Here is a 12,386-nt window from a genome sequence, read left to right as displayed (position 1 = left end):
AATTGCAGTCACATATCAGCTACGATCTTATTGAATGGCAGAGCGACTTGAGGGGCCAAATGGCCTACTGCTGCTCTTATTTCTTATGTTCTTATGTTCTTAATGTAGGAAATGCAGCAGCCAATTTGATGAGACGTTAAACTGCTCTCTCAGGTGGACATAAAAGATCCCATGACACTATTTTGAAGAAGAGCAGGGGAGTTATCCCAGGTGTCCTGTCAATATTTACCCCTCCATCAACAAAACATAAAAACAGATTATCTGGTCATTATCACATTGTTGTTTGTGGGAGCTTGCTGTGCTCAAGTTGGCTGACGCATTTCCCACATTACAACAATGAATACCCTCCAAAGGTACTTCATTGGCTGTAAAGCACTTTGAGACGTCCCATGATCGTGAAAGGCACTATATAAATCCAAGTCTTTCTTTCTTTAACTCACCCCCAGTGGCCAGAAGAACTACTGCCAACGAGGCTGCAGGCCCACATTTCATCCACGACGTCGGTCAAAATGCCTCTGGAGGTGCGTCACGAGCTTGCAGCTCACATCTATTATTAACATGAGGGATTCATGATGAGACTCAATGCCCAATTTGGGGAGATCCTTGGGCCTACACATTCTGGCTGAACTTGCATTGCGTCACCTATTTTGATCCCGAAAACAGGCCCAAACACATTTCCATCCCAGTATGTTTTGCTGGTGGCTTATCGTGCAACCCTTCTCCCCTCTCCCAACACACGTACAACAACAACAACTTGTATTTATATAATACCTTTAATGTAGTAAAACATCCCAAGGCACTTCATAGAAACATAGAAAATAGGTGCAGGAGTAGGCCATTCGGCCCTTCGAGCCTGCACTGCCATTCAATGAGTGCATGGCTGAACATGCAACTTCAGTACCCCATTCCTGCTTTCTCGCCATACCCCTTGATCCCCCTAGTAGTAAAGACTACATCTAACTCCTTTTTGAATATATTTAGTGAATTGGCCTCAACAACTTTCTGTGGTAGAGAATTCCACAGGTTCACCACTCTCCGGGTGAAGAAGTTTCTCCTCACACGATTATCAAACGAAATTTGACACTGAGCTATTAGGAAAGGTGACCAAAAGCTTGATCAAAAATGTAGGTTTTAAGAAGCGGTTTAAAGAGAGGTAGAGAGGTGGAGTGGTTTAGGGATGGAGTTCCAGAGCTTAGGGCCAAGGCAGCTGAAGGCACGGCCATCAATGATTGAGCCATTATAATTGGGGATGCTCAAGAGGCAAGAATTAGAGGAATGCGGACACCTCGGGGTGGTTGTGGGGCTGGAGGTGGTTACAGAGATAGGGAGGGACTTGAACACAAGGATGAGAATTTTAAAATCAAGATGTTGCTTATTGGGAGTCAGTGAGCACAGGGGTGATGGGTGAGTGGGACTTGGTACGGGTTAGGAAACGGGCAGCTGAGTTTTGGATGAGCTTTAAAGAGCACCTTGAAAGGAGAGGTAGAGAGGCGGAGAGGTTTAGGGAGGGAGTTTCACTGCTTAGAATCATAAGATAATGGAACGATGCAACACAGAAGGAGGCCATTTGGCCCATCGCGTCTGTGCCGGCTCTTTGAACGAGCTATCCAATTAGCCTCATCTGCCCGCTCTTTCCCCATAGCCCTGCAAATTTTCCCCATTGGAATATTTATCCAATTCCCTTTCGAAAGTTACTATTGAATCTGCTTCTTCCGCCTTTTCAGGCTGCAGACCATAACAACTCGCTCCGTTAAAGAAAAATCCTCATGTCGCCTCTGGTTCTTTTGCTAATCACCTCAAATCTGCAGCCTCTGGTTACCGACCTTTCCGCCAGTAGCAACGGTCTCTTCTTATTTACTCTGTCAAAACACTTAGGGCCTCATCATCGGCGGTCCCTCGAACGAGGATGACTTGCTTCCACAAGAATTCACAGATGTTTCAATGAAGGACCCGATATTCCAGTCCTGGACTCCAATTGAAGGGGTGGGAGATGCCTGTGTGTGGATTTTTTTAAACGTGTGGTGACCGTTGCACATCAGCCACCACACGGGCTCGACAGAGCTAGGCCTTTATCCAGTGGCATGGGTTGAACCAGGAAGACTGAAGACCTGCTCTGCTGGACGGACCTAGTGCGCACACATATCACAGTGTGGGCAGGTCCGTGCGCCCCTGGGCCCTCGGCTCTTCTGGGCCCCATACCCTCATTCGCCGCCCCTTCGCACATGATGTTCCAGGGCCCGGCGCTCCAGCTCTATTTATAGCCCCGACCTGCGGTGATGTTCTCACACAGGTCGGGGCGGATGTCCACAGACATACATAGATATAGAGACACACACACAGACATAGGCACACACACAGACAGACACACACACAGACAGACATAGACACACACAGACAGACGAAGACACACACACAGACATAGACACACACACACAGACATCGACACACACACACAGAAACACATAGACAGACAGACATGCACTCAAATCACCGCCTAGGCAAATTGAGGCCACTCCCTCGCCGTCACTCACAGACTCCCATCATCCTGCCGGGCTGAGCGATGTCAGTGTATGTCATTATTTGACGATGAGCAGGTTAATATTTCAAAGAACGTGAAAAAAAATATTTAAAGATCAAACAGCTATCGCATGCCGATTTTGGCTTAATATCGTGTCTACAAGCTTGATACATAACCTGCTGCAAATCAAATATATTTGTGGTTTCTTATCAGTGGCCAGCATTCATAAACTGCCTGCAGCGTCCGTTCTGACCGATATCAACTTCCCCATGAAAGGAAGAAAGGGAATGGTCGACTGGGCCAGGAACTCGGAAGACAGAATTATTATTCCAAAAAACATATTCATCCCCGCATCCCCAGGTGAGGTCATCATTTATGGAAATGTTTGTGTCTTTTTTCCATGTTCCCATAATGAGTAGCACACCTAATAAGGAAAGGCGATTTTTGTGAAGTGAAACACTCTGGGGGTGGGAGGAGTGGGGAGGGGGGAGGGCAGGGTGAATGTGTGCCAACAGAGCTAGGCCTTTATCCAGTGGCATGGATTGAACCAGGAAGGGTGAATGTGTGCCAACATTCTCTCAGTTGTCTGTAATGTGAGTGCCATTTTCCCAGGGTTTCTGTGGCCCTTCTGACAAAGGTGCATCGGATTGAGCAGCGGAGCCCCTCGGCAGGAATTAACACCTCTCTGACGTGAAATAATATTTAACGATGCTGGTGAATCTTAAACGTATATTCAAAAGGGAATTGGGTAAACACTTGAAAGGGGAAACAATTTTCAGGAATGTGGGGAAGCAGCAGGGGGAGTGGGACTAACTGGGCAGCTCTTTCAAAGAGCCGGCACTGGCATGATGGGGCCGAAAGGCCACCTTTACTGCTGGATGATTTTATGACTTTTATTTTATTTTCAGAATTGGACGACTCTACTGTTTTTGTACTTGGCACAATATTCTACAAAAATCTGGGACTTATCTTGCCCTCCCCAAGGTAAGATTGAGACCGTAGTCATTTACCAGCCTGAGCTGTACTCATTTTTCCCAGCTTCCGTTTTGTTGGCTTGCTCCATACCTGGCCACTTGGTGAAAAGGTTGCCCGCTCTTTCCTTATTTGTAACCAAAAGTTAAAAAAAGGACGTACCTTAAAACACATTTTAAATGAATTATTTCACTGCAATGAGACAGTAAGAGTTTTTACAGGTATATAAAAAGGAAGCGAGTAGCCAAAGTAAACCTTGATTCCTCAGAGGATGAGAGTGGGGAATTAATCATGGGAAACAGGGAAATGGCAGACTTTGAACAAATATTTTGTATCAGTCTTCATGGTAGAAGACACTAAAAACATTCCAATAATTGATAAACAAGGGGCTAATGGGTGTGGGGGAGGAATCTTAAAACAATCACTGTCACTGGAGAAAAAGTACTAGGCAAACTAATAGGACTAAAGGTGGACAAGTCCCCTGGACCCGATGGCCTGCATCCTAGGGTCTTAAAAGAAGTGGCTGTAGAGATAGTGGATGCATTGGTTGTCATCTGCCAAAATTCCCTGGATTCTGGAAACGTCTCAGGGGATTGGAAAACCGCAAATTTAACATATTTAAGAAAGGAGGGAGACAGAAAGCAGGAATCTGGACCAGTTAGCCTAACATCTGTCATTGGGAAAATGCTGGAGACCATCATTAAGGAGATAGTAGCAGGACATTTGGAAAAGCATAATACAGTCAAGCAGAGCCAGCATGGTTTTATGAAAGGGAAAGCATGTTTGACAAATTTTCTAGAGTTCTTTGAGGATGTAACGAGCAGAGTGGATGAAGGGGAACCAGTAGGTATCGAGTATTTGGATTTCCAGAAAGCATTTGATAAAGCGCCAAATAAAAGGTGCACAAGATAAGAGCTCACGGGGTTGGGGGCAATATATTAGCATGGATAGAAGATTGGCTAACTAACAGAAAACAGAGAGTCGGGATAAATGGGTCATTTTCAGGTTGGCAAACTGTAAATAGTGGGGTGCCACAGGGATCGGTGCTGGGGCCTCAACTATTTACAATTTATATTAATGACTTGGATGAAGGGACCGATTGTAATGTAGCCAAAGTTGCTGAAGATACAAAGATAGGTGGGAAACCAAGTTGTGAGGAGGACATAAATAATCTACAAAGGGATATAACTAGGCTCAGTGAGTGGGAAAAAATTTGGCAGATGGACTATAATGTAGGAAAATATAAGATTATCCACTTTGTTCAGAAAAATAAAAAAGCAAATTATTATTTAATGGGGAGAGATTACAAAATGCAGCGGTACAGAGCGATCTGGCAGTCCTTATACATGAAAAACAAAACGTTAGTAAGCAGGTACAGCAAGTAATCAGGAAGGCTAATCGATTGTTGGCCTTTATTGCAAGGGGGATAGAGTATAAAAGTAGGGAAGTCCTGCTCCAACTGTACAGAGTATTGGTGAGACCACACCTAGAATAATGCGTATAGTTTTGGTCTCCTTATTGAAGGAAGGATATACTTTCATTGGAGACAGTTCAGAGAAGGTTGATTCCTGAGATGAAGGGGTTGTCATATGAAGAAAGATTTTGCAGGTTGGGCCTATACTCATTGGAGTTTAGAAGAATGAGAGGTGATCTTATTGAAACATATAAGATTCTGAGGGGGCTTGACAGAATAGATGCAGAGAGGATGTTTTCCCTCATTGGGGGAATCTAGAACAAGGGGGCATAGTTTCAGAATAATGGGTCGTCCATTTAAAACAGAAATGAGGAGGAATTTCTTCTCTCAGAGGGTCGTGAATCTTTGGAATTGTCTACCTCAGAGAGCTGTGGAGGCTGGGTCATTGAATATATTTAAGGTGGAGATAGACAGATTTTTGAACGATAAGGGAGTCAAGGGTTATGGGGAGCGAGCGGGAAAGTGAAGTTGAGGTCAAGATCAGATCAGCCATGATCTTATTGAATGGCCTACTCCTGCTCCTATTTCTTATGTTCTTATGAGACATTAAACCCGGGATGCTAAACCATGGTGCTACTCGAAGGAGAGCCGAGAGTTCTCCCAGCATCATTTCTCAACCAGCGCCACAAAACAAAATGCTCATTCATTTTGGGCTGTTTGTGGGATCTTGCTATGCGCCTATCGGCTGAGTGTTTGCCTAAGTCACAGAAGTGTGACAATTCAAATGGTTTACTTGTACAAAGTGCTTTCAAACAGAGATCTCAAGAGGCAAGTTTAAATGCAAATCTGTCCTTTTACACTGTGACCTATTTAATTTGTAGTTACCTTGCTTCCGATTGATTTTCTTTCCTTTCATTGTTTGTCACTCCATGACTAGTCATCCATTCATAGCAGAACCCTCCCTATAAAACACTCTGGAATAACAGAAAGAAAATACTACAGTAACGAGCAGCGATGCATAGTCTGAAGCCAGTGTAAGACAGTAATTTGCCTTCAAATAACAAATACAGAAATGTTGTGGCATATATCCATGTTTGGCTTAATGCAAATTACTCTTACTAACTGTGGGTCATTAATCCCAAAATAATATTCACAGAACCACTCTAAGCAGTATATTTAATCCATAATGTTTATGTAATTAATCTATTTACTCCATATTGGTTAGGTAGGTACTCCAATTACCACATAATGTTTAGATAGCACCCAGCTTCCTCAGTATTATATTGGTAGCTTAGTCAAGTACTCCATTTTCTTTAAGTATTACCTTAAATAATCTCCATTGTTTGAGCAACTTCTCTTTTCTTCTTAGGCAGTCCCTTGGAGTCGAGGATGACTTGCTTCCACACTAAAAATGAGTTCTCAGGTGACTGAAGAGTCCAATGCGGGACCCACAGTCTCTGTCACAGGTGGGGCAGATAGTGGTTGAAAGAATGGGTAGGTGGGATGCCTGAATTGCCGCACGCTCCTTCCACTGTCTGCGCTTGGTTTCAGCTTGCTCTCGGCGAAGAGACTCAACGCGCTCAATGCCTTCCCGGATGCTTTTACTCCACTTTGGGCGTTCCTGGGCCAGAGACTCCCAGGTGTCGGTGGCGATGTTGCAATTTTTCAAGGAGGCTTTGAGGGTGTCCTTGAGGCGTTTCCTCTGCTCACCTGGGGCTCGCTTGCTGTGTTGAAGCTCCGAGTAGAGCGCTTGTTTTGGAAGTCTCGTGTCAGGCATGCAGACGATGTGGCCCATCCAACGGAGCTGGTCGAACGTGGTCAATGCTTCAATGCTGGGGATGTTGGCCTGAGCGAGTACGCTAACGTTGGTGCGCCTATCCTGCCAATGGATTTGCAGGATCTTCAGGAGGTAGTGTTGGTGCTACTTCTCCAGAGTTTTTAGGTGCCTGCTGCACATAGTCCATGTTTGAGCAACTACTCCAATTACAGTACTCCATTTTTTTTTTAAATAGGTCCTTTACTTACTCCATTGTCAGCCGTGGCTCAGTGGGTAGCACGCCCGCCTCTGAGTCAGAAGGTTGTCAGTTCAAGTCACACTCCAGGAACTTGAGCGCAAATAAATCCAGACTGACACTCAAGTGCAGTGCTGAGGGAGCGCTGCGCTGTCAGAGGTGCCGTCTTTCAGATGCGACGTTAACCCAAGGTCCCGTCTGCTCTCTCAGGTGGACGTAAAAGAATCGCATGGTATTATTTCGAACAAGAGTAGGGGAGTTATCCCCGGTGTCCTTGCCAATATTTATCCCTCAATCAACATAACAAAAAACAAATAGATTATCTGGTCATTATCAAATTGCTGTTTGTGGGAGCTTGCTTTGTGCGCAAATTGGCCTCCATGTTTCCCACATCACAACAGTGACTACACTCCAAAAGTACTTCATTGGCTGTAAAGTGCTTTAAGACATCTGGTGATCGTGAAAGACGCTATATCAATCCAAGTCTTTTTTTTAAACTTTTCTTTCATATTGTATAGGTAGATATCCCAGTCAGTCAGTCAGTCCAGTTCATGAAAGTGCTGCAGTGCCAAGATATGAGCATTATTTTTAAGCATGTACACTAACCGTTCATCATTCTTTGGCGAGGGACTTCATTTACTAAGCATTGGTTCAGATAGGCACTCTGATCACTAAATATTCTTCCAGGAGCCTTTGTGCAAGCCTTTTGAGCAGCTCCACATACATTTGTGTATTTTTAAGCTATTCCTTTCCGATTAATTAGAGGTAATCCATATACGGCACATCAACCACATTGTCCTCATCAACCCTCACTTTTACCTCATCAAAAAACTCGATCATGTTAGTTCAACATGATTTGCCTTTATCAAATCTGGTGGCTTTCTTTAATTAATCCACACTTGTCCAAGGAACTGTTAATTTGGTCTGGATTATTGTTTTGAAAAGCTTCCCCGCTACCGAGGTTAAACTGACTGGACTGTAGTTTATCCTTTTGAACAAGTATGTAACATTTGCAATTATCCGGTCCTCTGGCAGCACCCCCGTATCTAAGGAGGATTGCAATTTTTTGGCCAGTACGTCCGTGATTTCCTCCTTAACCTACCTCAGCATCCTAGGATGCTTCCCATGAGGTCCTGGCTTATCAACTTGATAAGTACAGCCAGCCTTTCTAGTACCTCCTCCTTATCAATTTTTATCTCATCCAGTATCTCTACTACCTTCTCTTTCACCATGACTTGGTGACGATAGATGCAAAGCAGGCTCGAGGGGCTGGATGGCCTATTCCTGCTTCTATTTCTTATGTTGTTTACCTCAGCCATGCCCTCTGCCTCCATCCCTAATCGGCCCCATCCCTCTTACTACCAGTTTATTATTTATATGCCGATAGAAAACTTTTGAATTCCCTTTTATGTTAGCTGCCAAATTACCCTCGTACCCACTCTTTTCCTCTCTTAATTTCTTTTTCACTTCCCCCTCTGAACTTTCTATATTCAGCCTGGTTCTCCCATGTATTCTCAACCTGACATCTGTCATACGTGCTCTTTTTCTGCTTCATCTTACTCTCTATCTCTTTCGCCATCCAGGGAGCTCTGACTTTTGTTGCCCTACTTTTCCCCCCTTTGTGGGAATGTACCTCACCTGTACCTGAACCACCTCCTCTTTAAAGGCAGCCCATTGTTCGATTTAGCTTTATTTCTTTGGTACTTTGGTGAGAAGGGTGAAGGGTACTTCGGTCTCTTTTCAGTGGCGGTGAAGGCCAAATGCAAATTGAGCATGTGGTGTATAATCTACGTGCAGTCAGTTCTCCTGCCTGATGTAAAGCTCCTCAGCAAAAATGGAGAGCTATTTGGGCCATATTTGAGGACCAGGACCAAAGCAGTAAGATGAACTACTGGCAAAGAAGAAAAACAGCCCAATGAATAAAAGGGACAGTGGCAGCATGGATATGAAATTAGCTAAGTGACAGGAAACAGAGTAGTGGCGACCATCAGCGACAGGTCAGGGCCACAAAAGGAGCGGTGAACGGTGACCCCTGGACAGCGTGGCAGCCCCGACCTGCGAGAGACCATCAGCGGCAGGTCGGGGCTCTGAAAAGAGCGGCGGCTCCTGGACAGCGTGGCAGCATACCACTGCAAGCAACAGCGCGAGCTGGTGTAGGGGGGGCGACGACAGCAAAGAGTGATGTCATCAAGGTCCAGGTCGGTGATTGGAGCGTGGGCAGATACAGCAGGAGCGGCGGGGCGAAGGAGTGTTGAGAGAATGTCGCCGGATGTGATCGGGGCCCGGGACCCGGGAGCAGAGCTGGTCTCCAGTCGTCTTGGTTAACCGTTGCCACTGGACCAAGACCGAGCTCTGTCAAGACCGTGTGGTGGCTGGTGTGCAACGGCCACCACACGTTAAAAAAAATCCACGCACAGGCATCTTCCACCCTTCAGGATTTAGTTCTGGACCTGGAATATTTGGTCCTTCCTTGAAACACCTGTGAACTCATCCCTTTTTGGCGTGGAAGCAATTCATCCTCGTTTCAAGGGACTGCCTATGATGATGAATTAGAGGAACCTGCAGCAGTTTAAAGCTGCTTCGATTAGCGTACGACGATAAACAAGCCAGTTCCTCCATGATAAATGCAACTTCCTTAATTAAATTTTACGTGAAGATAGACCATTAAGCACTTTTTCCCACCGACCTAATTAACCAAAGTTTAACCATTTCAAAGCTATAATGCCACTTGTCCCAATTATTGATTATTCTCCAGTGGACTGATACTGTGCTCAGAGGCATCAGCAACAGATATGTTGACATTGTCACCTCCATTTATATTACCTCGACTGATGCCTTTGTTAAAACAGTGGGCAAGGTATTTCACACCATTAAGCAAATGCTTTCTTTATTTCTACTATATAGTGTAACTTCAACTCAATGCTCTCCCATATCTTGATCAAACATTTCACAAGGCCTATATTTTACCTCCCCTTTAATGGTTTCTATGTACTGTTACATTAAGCCTCCAAGGCCTTGACCACAATCAGGCCCATCCATTGAAAATTGAACGTGCTGGAAATCACGTTCTGGGTCGATAAATTAACGTTAGGTATGAACCTAATGCTACCAGAAAGATGGCAAGTCCCTCCCCCTCCAAGCCCCTCATCCCATGAGGAGGGCACCACTATTATATAAGTCGTGCCCGAGCCAAACGACAAAACGCACAAGTACTGTTAAATCACGATTTGATTCTCATCTCCAATAAGGCCGTGAAATCCGACTTCTTGGCGCCGGCTGATGAGGTCTATTTTGATGTAAAAATAGCGACCGACTCGCGTCCGCCCACTTCTGGTGCACAACACGGCGGCCGCCATTTTGGGCAGGTCAGCCGCGCTGCCATTGCCTGCGCAGCTGCAAAATGGTTATAAGTCAGATCGTGATGTCAATCGGCGTGCAACGCTGAATTGACGCATGGCCTGCTATTTTGGACATCGCCACACCTTTTAATGCCCTTCCCAAAGCGCGTACAGCAGAATGCGCGTGCAGCTGTCCAACGGACCCCACACCAGTGCTTCTTAAAGGGACACATGCAACTTTCAGATAAGTTTCGATTTTTGCTATTGTACTGGTTTCTTTACATTTTATTGGAGTAGTGGCTTGGTGTAAGTTATTTAAAAAGCTATTGCAGTGTGAAGGGAGTGCAGGGAGTGCTGCTGGATGTTTTCAAGGCTTTGGCTCTTAAAGGAAGGCCTTTGAGAAGACTTGCTCCCAGTCCTGGGGTTCTAGTTGCAATCCTGCTTGGGCTGCAACATCACATAGAGATGGAGCAGAGGCCGCAGAGGGGACAAGCTGCTCACAGAGGGAGGGAGGAAGAGGAAGAGGAGCTGGCAGAGGAAGAAGCAGAAGAGAAGGAGGAGGAAGCAGAGGAGGAGGAAGTGGAGGGAAGGGGGCAACATAGACAGCCCCATTCTGACTGGGCTGTCCCGTGATCGAATCACCCGCCTGCGGTACCAGTGAAACGCAATCCCAATTCCCCTCTCAACAATAGTCCCACACCTTACCTCCCCTCTGTTACTGACCATCTCGGCTTCCTCTTTGCCACAATGCTAAAATAAAAGCCACCACAGAGCAAACTTTCCAATCCAACTTTATCCATATATGCATCGAATATTACATCAAAAACTGAACTAATCATCCTCATGCATTCCCTTAGTCACTGTCTTGCGTGTGCCTTTGCCTATCCTAGTGCTCTTGCGCAGTGCTACCCCAGTGGTTGCAGCATTGCTGACTTTCAATGGGGAAGACTCAGATGACCTTGCTGGTCAACCTCGAGGAGCTGGTGGCTGGGAGTGTGAAATCGAGTGAGGGTGTTACTTCTTCTTCTCCTCCTCTTCTCTCCTCTCCTCTCTCCTTCTCCTCTCTCCTCTGCCTCGTCTTGGTCAACCACTGGCTGGGCAGGTTGGGTTTCTTGGGGGGCTGAAATGATGAAGGCACAAGGGTAGTGTTGTGGTGAGGGGAGGGGCTAAAGCAAGAGGTGCATGCTTACACCACGTGCAGCTTGTAAATCAGCAGATATTGTGGGATGAGGGAGAAGTGGGATGTGAGAAGAAGGATTAGATATGAGGATACTGGCATCTTGTATCCTTTCAGCCCCGCCGTTGGTCAAGAGCTCAGCCATGCCCCTGTCAAGAATGGCCAGCACCATCTCCTCCAAGGGGGGTGAGGTGAAGCTAGGAATGTGAGGTGTGCCTCGTTGTTTGGTACAGATTGTTGGTCGATGAGTGATGGGGCGGGGGGGGGGGGGGCTGGCGGGGGAGTCGTGCGATGAGCAGTGTGTGAGGCTAGTGGTGCAGTTGGTAGGAGACGGCTTTTGAAGAGGCCTTCACTGACCTTGACTAGTGGTCTGAGGTCATGAAGCTTCTTTAGGCACTGGAACTAGGCACTGCTGGCAGTGACTGCCTCGGTGATCTGGTCCCACATCCTTCTTTCTGGAGGGCCTCCTGGTCCCCTGTGGGCAAAGGACCTCTCTTCTGCTGTTCACCCCCAGTAAAAAGCTCAAGTGTTACGTCCAAGATCCTGGGTGTTCTTTCCCTGACTTGTTGAGCCACTTGAGTTAGTGCTGAAGCACTTTTAACATATTGATCAGCAGAAGGCAGCTCACCTTTAAGAGGTGCAGGCTAGCTTTAAGTGAAGGTAGCCTCACACAAGCATCAAGAACTTGGGTCCGCTGCTGAGCGCACATCCTGTCAACGGCACGTTGAGCACTGGGCTGTGCGCTCAATCATTATAATTAGCCGGCAGCACAAATTTGACGTGCTGCCTGAGCTCCTTTGAACGAGCGTGGGCGTATAGCGTTCCAAGCCCACCCAGGCTTCATTTGGACTTCGAACAGTGCCAAACTATCTGGCACACCCTCACTCACCATCCTGTAGATCCTGCGCCTGTGCAAGGCGGATCTCGCAGACCCAGGAGCCAAGCTGCCGAAAAG

The 12,386-nt window shown here is 46.2% G+C and overlaps 1 protein-coding gene across 1 annotated transcript in view; it reads left to right on the top strand.

The window, feature by feature from the left end:
• The window catches only part of adgrb3 (adhesion G protein-coupled receptor B3), a 920,563-nt gene that overhangs the window by 561,959 nt on the left and 346,218 nt on the right, over nucleotides 1-12,386 (top strand). Inside the window, exons 13-14 of the mRNA XM_070884862.1 lie at nucleotides 2,732-2,878; nucleotides 3,427-3,502. Coding sequence (XP_070740963.1) covers nucleotides 2,732-2,878; nucleotides 3,427-3,502 — 223 coding nt within the window. The remainder of the gene's footprint in view (nucleotides 1-2,731; nucleotides 2,879-3,426; nucleotides 3,503-12,386) is intronic.

The sequence above is a fragment of the Pristiophorus japonicus genome, chromosome 7 (genome assembly GCF_044704955.1).
Source record: "Pristiophorus japonicus isolate sPriJap1 chromosome 7, sPriJap1.hap1, whole genome shotgun sequence".
NCBI lineage: Eukaryota > Metazoa > Chordata > Chondrichthyes > Pristiophoridae > Pristiophorus > Pristiophorus japonicus.
This window is presented reverse-complemented; position numbering and strand designations above follow the sequence as displayed.